Source organism: Chenopodium quinoa, unplaced genomic scaffold, assembly GCF_001683475.1.
Source record: "Chenopodium quinoa cultivar QQ74 unplaced genomic scaffold, ASM168347v1, whole genome shotgun sequence".
Lineage (NCBI taxonomy): Eukaryota > Viridiplantae > Streptophyta > Magnoliopsida > Caryophyllales > Amaranthaceae > Chenopodium > Chenopodium quinoa.
This window is the reverse complement of record NW_018742577.1, coordinates 1214205-1232486: the sequence shown is the minus strand read 5'-3', so window position 1 is coordinate 1232486 and position 18282 is coordinate 1214205. Positions and strand designations below refer to the sequence as shown.

At 32.1% G+C, this 18282-nt stretch overlaps 1 protein-coding gene across 2 annotated transcripts; it reads right to left on the bottom strand.

Annotated features, from left to right (window-relative positions):
- Positions 1 to 9474: 9474 nt before the first annotated feature.
- LOC110720880 lies at positions 9475 to 18019 on the bottom strand. 2 transcript variants are annotated; one of them, XM_021899960.1, is made up of 8 exons: positions 17501 to 18019; positions 16834 to 17299; positions 14862 to 15234; positions 11830 to 13325; positions 11550 to 11663; positions 11204 to 11355; positions 10556 to 10679; positions 9475 to 9796 (listed from the first exon to the last, which is right to left on the bottom strand). In XM_021899960.1, exons 2-7 carry the CDS (start codon positions 17260 to 17262, stop codon positions 10631 to 10633), a joined length of 2613 nt encoding a protein of 870 aa, XP_021755652.1. In that variant the 5' UTR covers positions 17263 to 17299; positions 17501 to 18019; the 3' UTR covers positions 9475 to 9796; positions 10556 to 10630. The 2 variants fall into 2 exon arrangements, with proteins under 2 accessions (XP_021755652.1, XP_021755651.1); XM_021899959.1 differs by having other exon boundaries at positions 9475 to 9804; positions 17501 to 18018.
- Positions 18020 to 18282: the final 263 nt, after the last annotated feature.

Below are 18282 nucleotides of genomic sequence, written 5' to 3'. Positions count from 1 at the left end.
TTCCCTCACGCGTTTTGTTTCATAGATGCCGATTTGATTGTTTGAGAGTCAATGTTTGAGAAACACTCTCATAACTTTTTGGGTTAATATTTCTCCCACCATGTTTGATATTATCAGCGCGACAATTATAGATCTTGTATATAACAGTATCGACAAATAAACTTATACAATTAACTTATGATACACGTTTAGCGTATTGTATACAACTAAATTTATCAACTTCAATCTTTGTCAATTTGACATTTATAATTTTTGATGGAATGAATATATATGTTGTATACAAATAATACAACACACAAGTTCCAACATTTATTTAATTGGCTTTTCATAATACATATGTTCATTACGCAGATAAAATTATATGTAACAATTAAATCTATTAAATCGTCGGAGTTACTGTACTAATGTTTAGGTGGCGTAGACTTAACATATGTTCATATGCGTGTTCGGGCATGTATGTGTCGCATACGCAGTCGTCAACACCTAACTTTAAGTGAATAATGTACATTGTACAATAGATTTTGTACAAATGAATAATGTGAAAGTAAGAAGATGGTGATTTTGTCTGGTACAAGTATCTAAAACTAGCAAAAGTATGATGTATATCTTCCTAAAATCCCACCTGTCATGCCTCAAAGAGTTAGACAAGCACTAATTACATAGTGTTCTACCCTCTTGGGAGACCATGCTACTGTATAACTTTCACTTAATAAGACACAATCATTTACCCTATTTTACCTCCTAATCCTAGCCATTTCATTGGACATGTCATATATTTATAATAACCTATGATTATATGCTTTTCACTTCTATTTTTTTTAGTTTACAATTGTGCTAAATTATTACCATAATTTACCCTCTTTTGTAATTATTTCTATAGACTAGAGTGTTCATAAACAAGATTAATTATAAATCCTAGTAAAGAGAACTACTTAGTTTGATCATTAGCGATATCATTTGCACAATAATTTAGCTAATAAAGTGATAATTAATTTATTTAGGTTAATTAATATTGGGTTAACCATGCAATACTGTCGGCAATGTATTTGTGTTGAAGCATGATTTTATCTTTACAAAATAAAATGAGAGATAATCATTCACTTAAAACTTTTAAAGGGAAAAAACACGTTAAAGATAAGCCATTGCTACTGCATGCACTTGAGCAATAATCAACTAAGAATACCCTTTAAAAACAAAAATCAATTATTAGCTACTTGGCTACTTCTATTAATTACTCATGAATGAACTTAATTTGAGTATATATATATATATACTTATTATGCACAAATTCACACTTATAAACCTTTAAAAAGGGAAGCAAGCGCATGCAAACTTTTTTTTTTTTTTTTTTTTTTTTTTTTTTTTGGTTAAGAGAGTCATAAAAGGCAATAATATAGATGAGATTTGATATAATGTTTTGACTACTACCCATAAGCTAGCTTTAAATCAACTGAATTAGTTGACATCCACATACAGTGTAATTATATGCAAGTACTCATTGTTTGCATAAGAATTAAAAGTACTAGTTAAGATCAGACTATAATTACATTTTGTATTGTATGATGATTCATAGAGAAAAACGTCTATCGGAGAACATAACATTGAAGTTTAAAGAGAAAATAATAAAAAAGAAAAGCAAGAGTAGTATATCAAAACATATATGCAATACGCGATGGTCGATATATTAATGTGCAAATCAAATCATGAGTTCCCCCTTAGTTTTCAGCAATTTAATTCTCACCATAATCAACATAACTTTCCTGACTTTTGTGCTCTCCTAATCTCCTTTCACCAATCCTTAGAAACGCAGTAGACTCGTAGGTTTAGCTTGATTTCATTTGCTAAAAGAAAAAGACGATTCTAGGCTAATTAATTAATTTTAATTTTTGTCTGATTGTGAAAGCATTAATGCTATATGTTAAAATGTTATTGTTTATATATATTAAGGCCCAAATTCTAAGTCTACGTATCAAATTATAGGTCAATTATCAAGATTTAGTTAAGTAGGTAGAGTCACATCCCAAGGATATTATATTATTGCAATATATATTGCAATAATTTTGGAACTTATATCTAAATTGAGTTAAATCCCAACGTGACTATTAAATTAATTGGCTTAATTTTTGGAATAATGTCTAGTTTTGGTTAATTTGATTACAAGCATACAGCATGCAAATAGCTACCATATATTAATGTCTAATAGCTACTAAAGAGTTAAAGCAAATAAATACTTGATTTTAAATTGAGTAAACTAGACAAAATAGACCCAATTAATGTGTTTGAGATTAATGTCATATTGATAGTAGTATATTACGAGTAGTATAGTTTGAATCATTATAACAGTACGTGATATGGATGTGCGATATTAATTCATACGATGGTGGCAATAATTCATAATTTGTCTTATATGAATTACTTGCATAGTTGCATGATAATTACCATGCATTGATTTCTCATTATTTATGACCTCTTTATCATTGGAATAATTCTAAATTAATTTATTTTTAGTCATAAATACTATCATGAATTTTGACAATATTTACGTAATTCGATCACCTTCTATTATTTTCGATGATTTATACATACAAATCGAGTTTACAAGAATAGATGATCTTGTACACAATTTATAAGAATAGGTGATCTTATACATAGTTTATAAGAATAGGTGATCTTGTTACGTTTAATTCATCTTAATATAAATGTAAAATAACATACAACCTATCATGCATTTTGACCCACTCCTTAGTGAAAATATAACTCGCAATAATATACGGGTGCATGCAGGATGAAAAAGGCAAAAAGCTCATCACCTTTGCAAATTCCGATTCTCATCGATATAATCATATATACGTAGTATTAAATTAGGCAGACAGATAGTTTGAACCATTCCCACTACCACTAATCTGAAAGTCTCTTACACAATATGGATACAACTAGCAGTGTTTTACAAGAGCTTTACCAACCCCAAATGTTTAGTTGGATTTGAAATTGAATCTATACCTAGCTAGCCTCCTAGTGGCCTCTAAGATTTCGTTGAATTTATCTTATTTTGACTTAATTTATGTAAATATATTCAAATAATTTAAAATACAACACGTTTAATGTGCGGATGGCCACACTATATGATTAGCTATTTGTAAAAGTACAAAGTAGTCCTTACAACACTTATAGAATAGTCCTTACAACACTGAAGTTGTTGGAGATAAGAGTTGACAGAATCTAACTTTATCTTATTGTTATAGTTGTTATACATAAAGATAGATATGCATATACTTTAGTTTGTTAGCTTTGTAATCTATTTGTTAATTATCCTTATCATGTACCTGGTCTAGTCTAGTTGTATCTAGCTGCTTGTAGCTTGTATTATAAATACGTTTGCCTCATTGAGAATAATATAATTATTTTCCCCATCTTATATATCAGAGCAAGTTTCGACCTCAATCTATTTTTTAATTCCTGTAACACAAACCGAGTAACCCATATATCACAAATGAAGTAATTCTCATAAGACTTTCCACATATATATAAGAATTTGTGTTTAGCGTAAATTTATATAGAAAATATATACTTTTATATAGACAATTTTAAACAAAATCGACACAAATACTAAGATGATTTGATTTCAAATAAAATAGGTTTTTTTTTAGACTATATATAAGTTAAAATAAAATAGACTCAATTTCAGACAAGATAAATTGAGTCAAACACGATTAAACGAATTCAAAAAAAAAAAAAAAGTCCAAATCCAAGACTGAATTGCATCATATTCGACCAATAAGCAAGGCAAGCATTGCAGCTTTGGGAAGGTGTATTATTGTATTGCATGTCTTCTACTCTTTTTACCTTGGCTTAAAAGGAAGAAATAATATGTTTTCTTTTTTGCTTTAACAGAACAGTTAAAGTCTTATTTCTGACCATGCAAATATATATCTATATATATGTATTTAAATTATAATAAGAAAACTTTTTAGATTTTATGGCCATGAGAATGTGCCTTTTTAATTCTTCATCCTTTATTGTTTGGCCTTTTTCTCTAGGGTTTCTAATTTCTGTTTTGCCTTTGTTAATTATTTCTGATGCTGCCGGTTGATGCTTTTTCTAGGTCCCTCCCCTTAACTTTTGGGTGCCCCCCATTCAATTCAATTTCATGAAATATGGTATCTTTGAAAATTAATTCAATTTGTACATGACAATTAAAAGAATAACTTATCATGCATGCATGTATCATATTGATAGACTACATTCAAAGAGCTAATGGTCGGTTCCTCTTAGGAATCGCAACCCTAGTTTCAAAAGGAGGTATAATGTACATGTCAACTGTAATAATAATGTCCGATTAATTAACTAGTTGATATTCATCATATTAATTTCGTTGTATACTAAAATAAATTAATTAAACAACTATCAAGCGGTCAATATATATATATAAATATTCCTACAGATGTATGTAATTAATCACCCTCAAAATTAAAGTCATTATTGTATAATGGGTCAAACATCCTATTAGAGACATGACACAATCTACCATGAGAAAACAAGTTATATTACAAGCACAATACACATGTCACCATGTCGGGCACTAGGTTGTGTCTCTAGGTTATGTTCGAGGCACAATTTTGGCATGAGTTAAGATGTGTCTAGCCACTCAATTTCAAAACAATATAACACGGTCCATAACCATCTTTACTGCAAAGTAAATCATGGCAATAACTAATAAGTAATCTAGAGCCATTTAATCATTCTTCCCCACTTTCGGTAGTCCTTAATTCCTTAGAAAGAATCCGTGAATATCGGCTGATCACGTGACTCTAGGCCGTGATAGCGTTTTGGTTTCTAACTTCTTTAACTACCAACTAACCCCAATTTTAAACACTAAACGCTTTTTGAGGTGATATTATACATTAATTACATAGCTTAACCAGTTGAAGCAAGATTCAACTGTCTGCCAATTACTTTAATCTTTTTTTTTTCTTTTTTATTGTTTTATTTCTGCTATTGCCTTAATACTTTGATTAGTCATTGCAAACACTGAAGTAAACAAATCATAGAAAACTAATCAATTCGATTAGTAGCTTCTTATATTGCTTAATGATTTTATATGGTCCCATTTTCAAATCATGACATTCATCACTCAATTGACTTGCTTCCGTTTCAAATTAAACACTCCATTAAATTACTTGTAAATAAATCATAAATAACTCTTGTTGTATGAGAAGCAAAAACCATTAAAAATGATTTTTGATCTAAGATAAGATTATAATATAATTAACTAATTTTAGTTGTTAATTACTAGCTTTGGGCAGTCAAAAGCTAACCAAGCTTTAAAACAATAATTATTCGACCAGATTAAGACCCTTAGTCAGGGAATGGTAGAAACAAGGACATCTATTACTTACCTTAGTCATCTAGCCAATATTTTCACCTTATTTTTGCTGATTTAAACTTATCTTATCTGATTTGGCCTTGTCTTATATGATCTTATTGTCTGATTTGACTAAACTTTGACCTTAAGTGTACGATAATCTGTAAGAAAAAATATATCAAGTGGGATATTGTTAGATTCGTAATAATGTGTACTTTATTAATATGTAATTTTCATAACTTTTTTACTACTAAATTAAAGATATTTAGCGATAAAAAATTGCATATAAGACGATGTTCTGATCTGAACTTATTTTTTTTATCTGATCTAATGTGAACTTATTTTTTCAGAAATAAGTAAAAGTAAGTTGAACTAAACAAAACCTAAAAGATGCAATACTATCTCGCACTTTAGTACTCCACATTTTGCTATAAAAACACAAATTTAAATTACACAAAATAGTAATTACTATCACAAAACGTACGTGTTTCAATGTTTTCATGAAGTACAAATTCAAATAGCTAAGAAAAATAATATAAATCTCAAATTTGATCTAGTAGAGCAAACTACAATTTTCGTAAGAGTAGATGAGGATGGAACTACTGTATAAGATAGAAAAGGTGGTTAATTAGCTATTATAAAAATTAATTGGAAAAGGAGTCTTTTGATTTCATGGTTGGTTGAATAACTAAAAGTGTTTGTCTTCAAATTATAGTCAAAAAGAGTGATTTTTAATTATTTCTAGTCAAAATAATACTCAAAGGTTGGTACAAAGGAATCTTTTGTGAGCAAATCTGCAAGTACTTATATTAATGGATGAAATTTAAATAGTAATTGATGGGGAGTATTTGATTTATAATTAGATATTATTAAATTTTGGCATTGTTGAGCCCTTGGTTTAAAATACTTGGTTGTTATAAGAAGTATAAAATATATCATTTTTTCCTTTTTTATATTGAATTTTTTTCTTGTAATTAAGAATCTATACTAAGTTTCTAATGACTTTTATAACATTTTATAGACTTTTTTTTTGAAGGAATTTTATTAGACTTAAACTGCACATAAACAGGCGAAAATAACATTATTAGTCCGACTAAAATAAATCGTAACTAAATCAACAAACCTAGCTAATGACTAATGACATTAAGATTGAAGCTTAGAATCGATAATAACTTGATGATGAATCTTTTAACCTAGTTAGAATAAAGTCGTGAAAGCATTTGTCAAAAAAAAAAAAAAAAAAAAAAAAAGTCGTGAAAGCGTTATGACTTTAATGAAGAATTAGGGCCTTTAGGGAATAATTAAGGGTTAAGGTTTTGTTAGGAGCAATGCGAGTGAAGAACGTGTAGTAGAGAATAAATTTCCATATCATTTGACGATTGTTTAAAGCAACTACTTCGTATTAAAGATGTAGTTAGGTAAACATAGTCAAAAAGATGGTTAATTTAATAATTATGTTAGCATCACAAAAGTCTTTACGTATTATTCCACCAAAAATCAAAGATGATTTTGTGATTCTTTGTGCCCTCTCATTTGTTTAAGATTTCTAACTAAGGTTTGGTGGTTTATTTGTTGATTTTTCAAAAAAGTTATATATATATATATATATATATATATATATATATATATATATATATGTATATATATATATATGTATATATATATATGTATATATATATATATGTATATATATATATATGTATATATATATATATGTATATATATTTTGGATTAAGGGCAGGGACAAAGTGAGCTTTATGGGTTTCATCATGGGTGGTTTTATTCAAAGTTTACACCGTATCCAAAGGGGATGCAATAATTAGAAGATGTCGGGTGAAGGAGAAAGATTAAAAGCAGGTGAGGTAAAATGACATAACTTTTTATATATAAAAAAAAATTACTATTACGTATATTTTTTTCTCATGATCGACTCATATTTGGTAAATAATTATAAATTGAGTGATTAGTGATTTTATGTATAAATTTATTAGTAAAAATCTCATATGAGCATAGATTTATTGCGGATTATCATGGTAATAAAAATCCATCAACAAAAGCGCCTACTTTTTATTACAACTCAATAGTATCTCTCAAGCGATAACGAAAGATTATGACAATTATGAAGATAATATGTTAGGAAAGGAATTACATAGCTATGGACCGACATAAAGTTTAATCTTTATTATCATTCTTGTAATTTATGACCATTTACCAAATTAATTATAGGGTAACATTACTTTGTATTTGCCTATAATAGTCCTGACTCTAATCTACTTTACTTTTCTATCATGCATAACTTCACCTATAAAAGTAGGGAAACCATTTACAGTATCTTTTATGCTAAATTTGAAGATGAATGGATTTGAAAATTGTACATATCATACACATCCATAAGCTCCAATACTTAACACATAAACTACTCATCTACTCCCACCACTCTCAAAGTGCTTAGTTTTATATATGTCGGACTGGATTAACATGTGAGAATTTTTAACTCGTTAAGACCCTTTGTCTTACGTACCAAAATGGTAGGGGAAAAAATCACGGACTTTTCAAACATCTTCAAGAGCTAGGACAACCATCTTTGGCCATTATTTAGAAGTAAACTCTTGGTTTTGGATTCAATCATAGATTAAGAATGACCTATTGTTGTCAACTGAGACATAGGAAACAAATTTTACATCAACCAATAAAAACTCTGTCACAAAGGACAAATACTTCATTAAAGTTTGATGCTTTTGCAAAACATAAATCAGTTGAAATATGACTTATCCTAAGGCATAGCTTTGTCTAGGAAACCAATAATTTTCTAATATCTTGACATCAATTGATGAAATGTTTCGAACATGCACAACCATTCTGCCCTAATTTAGGGTCCTTGCCTATAAGATGGGGGTGAAGCTTTTTCAATTTGTTTCTTAATATAATTACAAGCAATTATAAATGCTATCATATTTTCCAAGATCAAAGCTATTAGAATTTGATTCTTTTATCATACTCATTCTTTTTTGTAAAAATTGTAACGATTTGACTGCTCAATATCTAAATGAGGCCTTTTATATCTTTAATTTAATTAAATACATTACTAATTAGTAGTATTATGAAAATTACATACATTTAAATACACATTGAGACATCCTTAAAAAAAAAGTACATATCGAGACAAATATAACTATATATTCCATAACAACAATTTTTAAGTCAAACTATAGAAATTCCTTTGCTCATTAATTGCATTTATTTTATAGTTATATGCTTATCAATGTAGAAATCTAACAACAATCAATATTTTCAATTATCTTGTAGTAAAATTGTGAAAGTTGATATTTTAAAAAAATATAACTAAAGTAATTAGTGTTAAGTTGACACTTGGTTTTTTTAACTTTTAACTTCATGTATATTATCTTTTTAATTTCTGTAGCATATCATTTTCCTCAATATGTTTTTTTATGAAGGGCTTTACTAAGTCGAAACCCCTCACGAGTTAATCCCGTTCGGGTTAGCCGGCTAGACAATTTAAAAAAGTGGAGGAAAACTGGAAAGGTAAGGAAATCCCACTCCCTAAATTGTCACTTTAATATATAATCTCACTTTTAACACGAAGTATACTACTACAAATTTAACCAAAAATTTTCACCAAAAAAAAAAAAAACAAATTTAACCAAATAACTGCAAGTCTACAAATTAAATCAACGTACATGTGTGAAGTTTACAAATGCCGCCTATGTTTCGGATCAGAGTACAATCTAAAGAAGTAAATACAATATACATACTAAAGTGAGGGAACCATGCTATATCACTTACAAATTACAGAAACAAATATTCTAGATAACTAACGTACAAATGCATCAGAGAAAGGGAAGAGACAAAAAGAACCTGTAATTGATGCAATACATTGATTATAGCCATGGCTATGTAGTATATAACTCATCTCAGATTCCTTGGGACTAGATGTGCATGAAAGTCATGGTGATTAAAAATAAATAGTTCGCGTTTATAATTATTTTCCGAATTTGGATCTTAAATACAGTAAAAAATTGACTAATACTTCGAATGAATAACGTACGTTTCCAGTATTCACCCATACTATCCACAAAAAAGATCAGCTTCAATGACAATCAAAGGATCAAAACACAATAACAGCAACAAAACCAAAAACGACGGAGTCAATTATATGGCCAGAAAATGATCATGTACTTACTGGAAGCTCCAAACTTAACTCACAAATTTAAAGAAAAAAAAGGCTTTGGATATCATAATTCATCAAATGCTTGGGCACCCAAAAATTAAGGGCAAACCCTGTACAAACTTAATCTAAAGGGCTGTGAAAGAAATGTTATACAGGGCAAATTAACGCAGGAATGCTACATATTGTACAAAAGAGGAGAAAAGAGACTACCCTATAGGCTGAGAACTTCATCCGCAATAATTTACCTGGAGTCCTGGACATGAGAGGAAAGTATTATGAGAAAGACTTACATAACTCGACAAAATAAATACTGAGTATTTGAAACAAGAACAGATAGATTTTGGTAACCTCATTCGCTAATTTCTGTACTACGTCATGTGTATTCTAACCTTAAAAAATCCCTAATTTCATACAGGAATTTCCAGGATTTTTTAAGTATTCTCAGACAATGTCTGACTGATGAACAGATTTGCAGTTTTCCCATGACATAACCAGCAATTAACATTAATACAATCAAATCAGCTCTAAATTTATGGAGCACTGACTTTTTAAGGCTTCTCATGTTGGTTAAAACAACTAGTCAGTGCTGCATGCTGATTGTCTTCTTCTAACCAATTGACAAAAGGAATCACTTCAGACACTCAGAAACTACCTAACGACATCACCCAGAGTCCAGACTGTTACTAATATTTTGCAAATTTACAAGAAGCTCAGATGCTACAGCCAAGAGCATGATGCGCACTCTCAGTTACGGTCCTTTTTTCATGTTCATTATAGTGAAACTTACAATGTTATTCAATTTAAATAATTCTTAAGGAAATCAAAATTATACAAGTTCTTTTATCTGGAATTATATATTCTTTTATGTTTATATAATTGTAATTAATAAAACTCAGTCTCTCTCTCTCTCATCCCCCCTCTCCCCAACAGACAAAGGCTATCCAATCTCTAAAAACAATCAAATACAACTTCATTCAAAAGAAAACCATTACAAAGCGTCCTACCTGAAGACATATGAGCTGTATGCCACGAAAGGTTCTGAAAGCATCACCAAGTACAGCATTTAACAACATCCAAGATCAGCTAGCGTTGGGGCAAAAAGCTCGTCTTGTCTCATCATAGAACCAACTGCAAGGCATAGGCAAATAATTACAAATGTAGCATAACACTTCAAAATTCTCAAACAAAACATATACAGGAAAAAAATTCCAATCATCATTCCTATTTTAATTCGTCTTGGGGATATGTACGATACAGGAAAAAACTATTATGACACAGATAAATGTATACATTACATAATCCATGTACTTCATTGGTAGATGTCTCATATGATGAAAAAACACATATCTATGCTCATAAGTATTAGGAAAACTTGAATGCCTACAACCAGGAAACACTACCAACATTATTCTTTTAATACAACACAACAGAGTCAGTTAACTGATACTTGTTTGCACCAGAAATAAGTCAGGTTGTACAAAGTTGTTATGACGAACCTTGGTTGACCTCTAGAAGAAGAAAAAAAGGTACCCCGTTACGTAAACCTTGCACAAAATCTCTCTTTCTCAACAAACAAATCACACACATCCAATAATTCCTATGTTGCCACAAATTTAACATTTACAGCCATAAATAACTAAACACACACATACTTGCGTATAAAAACTGGCTGCTTCTGGTCATTCATGGGAGAGCCTTGATCACTTTTTTCAGCTTCTTCTCCAAACTTCCTGAATGGAAGGACTTCACATGGGCCTTGAACTAAACCCGCCAGCACCTTGCTATCATGAGTAGACTCATAGACCTACCACAAACAAACATGACAAATCCACCGTCATAATCCAAATTTCTCACTTGCAAAGTTGCAATGGCCAACATCATTCTAGATGTTGTATAATTATATATCAGACTTACTATGACCTTTTTAAAGTCAAAAGGAGAAAATGATTAAAAAAAAAAAAATCTATATAAAATAGGTTCTTTTTTACAAAAATGCACCTCATTGTTTTGAGGAGCACCCGGGCGGCCAACCTCCTCTGGCAAGTCATCAGGAAAGTAACACCTATGGACAACAAGCCATTTCGAACTAGTTTGAATATCCTCCCACATGTCCTGAAGCATAATAAAAACATCATTATACAGCCAAAACATGATTTAGCTACATAGGTGTATGAATATTATGGATCAAATGTAACCTTATATTTTTAAAGTTGAGAAAATATAGCATTCTACACAAGAAGCTAAATGGCATCCAGATGTTGATGTGGGTAACATTTACCTGGAGCTTTACAGGTATCAATTTGCCATTTTTAGAACGGAGAAGGACATAAGTCTGCAATTGATATACCATTCCATTGATGCGACAAGACCGAAAAAACTTATTTTCATCTACGACTCTATCTGCATCACCAACCCAGTCAACATTATGCAAGCAACTCTCTGAATTATTGTCAGTAAACTCCTCAGCAAGGTCACTAATCCTCTCCATCTCAACTAGATTTTTCTGCACATCATCTTTTTCATCATTATTATCATTGTTACACTGGGGGGAATCAATAACGCCATTGCTGTCACTGTTTTGATGTAGTGAAATTTCAACACTATCTAACACTTTTTGATCAACATTGTTTTGATTGCTTGATGCTGGTAAGTCATTAAGTCTGTTATTTGCTTGAGGTATGGCTGGAAATTTGGGCTCTGCCTCAGACATCAACCTATCTTCAGAAGAAGATATTTCAGATTTCACCTGCAGGGAAGGTTTATCACTAGAAGGTTCTCGTGATTTTGATAAAGAGGGATCAACTGCATTTTCTGTTGTGTTGTTTAAGCAATTATTTGACCCAGGTTCATCTTCCTTTAAGCCTTGCAATATATCCTTTCCATTAATCTCACTCCCACGTCGCAGGATTGACTCAGACGATGGTTCAATAACTTTAACAGCCTTAGAGTGCGCTTTAGAATCTTGGCTTCCATTTGTCGTTGCGTTTAGCTGATTCACTTGAGTGTGTGGTTTAAAATCTTGGATTCTGTCTATTGCATTTGGTTGGTTCATCTGAGAGTGTGTTTTGAAATCTTGAAATCTGTCAATAACTGCATTTGGCTGATTCACCTTCTCAACCATGGATCCTGCCTTTCTCTCAGAAGGCAATTGAACTCCAGTTGTGTTTGAAAGGACTTTTGGTACATTCATATTTCTGGTAACACGGCCATATTTTGGAGGAAACGGTTTCCCATGGCTCATTGTCAAGCACCTAGGACAATGCCACTCTCCTCTAGGAATGCTTTTTGCATTGTGTGATTGAAGACATCCCATATGGAAACCCTTCTCACAAGCATCACAAACCACCATATTTTCAACCTCGTTGATAGCCAGCTTGCAGAACTGACATAATAATGCCCTGTTCATATAATCCCTTGAAGGAGGAGTCCACACAGAACGTGGAGGAGGCTTTGGGTTCAGAAACCTCTGCACTATCCTAGATACCTCAAGGTGGTGATTGACAGCAGGAGTATGAACAAATGGCATACCCTGAACTGGGTGATGCATAGTAGGCAGAGCTCCAGGAGCTGTGTGACTGACGATGAGCCCTGGCACGTGACCAACAGCTGATTGTGATGTCATTGGTGGACCACTTAAACTGACATTAATGTCAGATCTTGCAGGCAGTTGAGCTGGCACCATATTCTTTGTTCCAACATTAACCTGCATTGGAGGTTGAGGTCGCAGGTGTACAGGAGTAGTCCTCACCGTATGTTGATTAGTTGCAGAGCTTACTGAGAAATAGAAGGTATATATGTATAAGTTTGCAGCTATTCTACAACCTCTACACTAATTATGGTACTTAAATGACTACAATAGATTGAGGTTCACATAATCTATAACTGTGTCATATGAACACTTATACAATTAAATGAGAATGCTGGAAATAACAAATAAAAAAAATATCACCATGAATCAAATGATATCTAGAGCATTGTTGCAAACTAACAAGGTAAGCTTTAGCACAGCAGAGTAAAAGGCACAAAGTAGTGTATGCATAATCATTATAACATGAGAAAAACAAAATATGAGGTTTGAATAGAGAAAAAGTGAGCCAGTGAGGTCTCAAAAATAAACAACATGAATTGTGAACTTCCCAATGAAGCCTAAGGGAGCCAAATATTCGTTTATCAAGTGGCAAAACCATAAATAAATCAACAAGAATGTCCAATCAAAATAGCAATTTTGTAATTATATCAACAACTGTGGGGCCTATATTTAACAAAAAGTTGTTGATTTATTTATAGGTTTGCCATTTGATGTTAAATCCCTGCTATAGGAAGAAACGCACTTCAGCGCTTGTTTCTAGTACTATTATTGTGTCAAAACTTACAAAACCTTTCTAAGAATTAAAGCACCTTGTAAACTATAGTTCATCGTATGAGTACATATCAGGTACCAGCAGGACAAAAGGACAAAAGGACCTATATTCTCTACATGGAGAGTGATTGTATGTATTAAAAAAAAATACTTTCTTAATCGGCTATTTCAAGCACACACACACACACACACACACACACACACACACACTAAGATAAAAATCTAATATATCTAGAAAATTGCGTGTACGCTCAGGATGAATATAACACATTGCTGTATAGTGCACGTTCCTGAAGTATCAAATAAAGCAATTCTTCGTATCTTACAAACTTGACGTCATTTGTATGAGTAATGCCCCTGACCAATAATATGACTCATAGTAAACCAAGGGTATATAATGGTGTAAGACCCATATTTACCCCGAACAACTGCCCACCCAGAAAATTGTATATTATGATACAATGGACAATCCTACTTTCAATTATTTTCTAAATCAATGTCTAGTAGTATTTAAACAGGTGAATGGTGCTTCAAGAAAATAAGTATTATTCATTTATGAAATATATATCATAATTATTAAGATTATACATCTGTAAAAGGCAACTAAATGAAAACTGATGCCTCAATCAATCAATCAATCAATCAATCAATCAATCAATCAATCAATCAAAGCCTTAATCCCATAAGCCTTAATCAAAACTGATGCCTCAATAGAAAATAATCTATTACACCTATAGTTCCAGCAACTAATGATTAATATTGTGCATTTTTATAGAAATGTTAACAGCCAACAAAAAATTTTAAAGCATTCAGAACAATTCAATAGCAGCAGTTTGACTAGGCAACTAGCTCATCATGCAATCATGACTCAACACAGCTAACAAAGAAGGAAACGAGTATAAACACAATTGAATTTTATCAGAATAGATGGGCAGCGGTAAATAACAAACCTGGAACATGAGGCAAAGATTGCCCATTCGGTCTGACGTCAGGTCTTATATGAGCTCTATCAAGTCTAGGAGGCATCACAGACATTGGATCCCTTCCCATATTATTTGGAACTGAAGAAACAACTGGAGGGCGAGCTTCAGTGCCAGAAGGGTGTTTCCGCACGGGCATAGAAGCTGTAGAAGAAACACTAGCAACAGTAGTAGGAGGTTGAAAAGCTCCTGTGGATACAGGCACATGACCCACTTTATCAGAAGGGAACCCACGGACAGCAGAAGGTGGTCCACGATTCTCACCAACAGCCCCAGTAGCAGTTTGCACTCTCTGAGATGAAAATGTAGCAGGCTGTGCAGCAAAAGCCTTGGATTCTTCCATCTACAATATATATCAATCAAAGGAACAGAAAGTAGTCAGATCGGGGCAAATAAGTCTGCAACTTTGCATGCATGACAGATTTAACTATTGTCATTGAGCTATCTCAAAGAACATAGCATTAGTAATAAAAATCAACAATATAAACAGAATAGAAATCCCATGTCATGCAATTCCAAATTATATTTACCAGCACAGCCTACTACTCAACATGAGCAAAAAGACAGTTGCATTCTTATCATGACCTGAATAAAAAATCCTACTCCTTCATAATCTAAAACTAAAACCAAAACCAAAACCGTAGTATTTTTCATAGACCAATGATCATTTTTCCTATCAAACACACATGCTTTTTTTTTTTTTTTTTTTTTTTTTTTTGAGGAAAAAAAAACAGCACATGCTACTCAGAAGTACAATGTCAAACAAACATGCAAAGCTAATAGCAACCACAGATTGAAGACTCAAGGTTGATTTTTCATATAAAAGCTTTTAATGACAAGTGCAAGACTCCAGGGACGTAGCAGATCCAAGCAGACAAGTAAATACCTCTACATATTAAAGCCGAATAGCTCTCAGACTGACCTCAGTACTCAACATAACTAATGGCTCGTTTGGTACGAGGTAATCAAAATGCAACTTAAAATAAAAGTAGAGAAAAATATGCCTGAATATAAGTTTTCACAAGTTTGGGGTAAAGAGTAAAGAGTATGGCTTCTCATATTATTGAATAAATCACCAAGTATTTAGGCTAGACATAACCTAGTCAATCTCGGTGATTAGGTAACAATCCTAACACCTTACTTCCCCAGAAGATAATCCGAAATAAGTAAATATCCTAAAGATATTCTAATTTACCCAATATAAATATGAAAAAGGTAATATATCACACAAATATATTTTCCTATATTGAGTATATTTCATATCTCTAATAAGTACAAGTATAATCAATCAATATCTCTAAAACCTCATGTTTTACAGGACATTTAATGTCACAGTTATGTCACATTTGACTAGCACATTTGCAAAAGCAAAACTTTGACTAATAATATCATTAATTATCAACGAGCATAAATTATCAAATTATAATAAGTCAATACTTGAAAACTATATTGAGACGATTCTAACAATTACCTACATGACTAAATTTAATTTTATGTATAAACTATAATGCACAAACAAAGGTCACAGTGGAGTGTGTGAATAATGGCATAAGCCAAACAGGGGCATTTAATTTGAAACGGATGGAATAATAAGCAGATGCAACAATAACAATAAGTTGTGTGTGGTATTGCAAAGATAATCAGCGTAAAGAATGAAAATTTACACACAAATGTACTAGTACAACACCCTATGGAGCAAACACGAAATTTATCAAATTTAAACCTATTGCTTTAATCAAAGCTTTAGTCACATAGATTCAACTATTTTAAACGATCAACATTGTCTTCCTCTTACCTATAAAACAAACAAGTAACTCCCTTCTTTCTCAAATTCAGCATAAATGTACAACATTAATTCAATTGCAAACTTGAATAAATCACTAGCAAGAATAAACAAAACCAACAAAACTCAAATTAATAAAATAATTGATAAAAACCTCACCCTGCGCTTACTAAGAGCAATCTTATCCGAAATCGAGATCTTCGGAGGGCGAAACCCTACATTTCGATCCTTCAAACGATTAAGCCCTAAATCTTCAATCACAGCACCAAAAGCTTCGGTAGGGAGAATATCTTTAGGAGCCAATTCCTCACACATAGACACAACCTTACCCCTAGCTTCCGCCATCATCGCCTTCTCCGCAACCGTCGGATCTCTTCCAGCTCTCATCCTTCCTAAAGCAGATAACACAAGCACAATCTCCGCCACTCTCTTCATCTCCACAACCTCCTTCTTCCTCCTCTTCACCGTCACCACCTCACCACCACCACCACATCCGCCGCCGTCAATCGCAACCTCGACCTCCATCGCTCGCTTCACACCACCACCTCCGCCGCCGATGTCGCCGGAAATCGGCAAACAATCATCCATAAGACAAAGAAAGCGCGAGAAACAAAGGTCGAAGTACCTGCAATGGAGAAAACAAACAAAGAGAGAGATTAGCCGCCATTGAAGGAAGAGGAGAGAGAAAGTGAGAGGTGAGGAAACCCTAGAGAGAGAAAGTGAGAGGAAGGAGGAGAGAGAAAGAGAGGGAAAAACTCAAAAAAGAGGAAGAAGGAAGACGTTGAAAATTTAGGAAATTAAAATAAAAATTCGAGAAAAATGAAACCTTTTTTGGCGGGTAAAATTGATTTTATGAGAGGAATTTGTAGTACTAGTATAATTGTCTGGAAAATTGAAGGAGAGATTGGTAGAGTAGTATTTGATTACTGAACCAAAAACGAAGAAGAGAGAGAAAAAAGGCAGGCGAGTTGAAAACTGATGAGAGAGAAACTTAATTTAGGGGTTTTTATTTTTATATTTATTGATTGATTTATTTCTTCGGACTTTGTTTTATTTCTCTTGAGTTTTAGTTTGAGTTGGATTGTGTTTGACTAGGTTGGAAGCCCAACTTTGAAAGGCTGGCCTCTTTTATATACAGTGGTTTTTTTTTTTTTTCCTTTCCTTTTTACCGTCTGACCCTTTGGACTAATATAGATTCAGGGTTCAGTTTTGGGTGGTTAGGTTTTAGTCATCTCCCAATAGTTGTCGCAGTCCTCCCTACCAAGTGTGGCCCCAATCAACACTGCACTAATGACTAATTGGTATAGAATCGTAAAGATAGTTACATAACTGATATAGTGTTGTATACAGGATTTGATTTTGAAAATTTAAATATCATTCTCGAAAACTATCTTGATTTAATTAGATTTTTTAAAAGAAGATTTAAAGTAGTATGTGATGAGAAAAATAAATATTTTCTACTATAATTAATAAAATCATAAATTGGAAGTTAAAAAAACAATTGGAAAATAAAAGATTAAAATTTAATTAGTAAAGAATTGTTTACTTATTGAATAAGGTTTTATTAAGCATATAAAAGTAGTTTAACTGTAAAGAAAATCATATTAA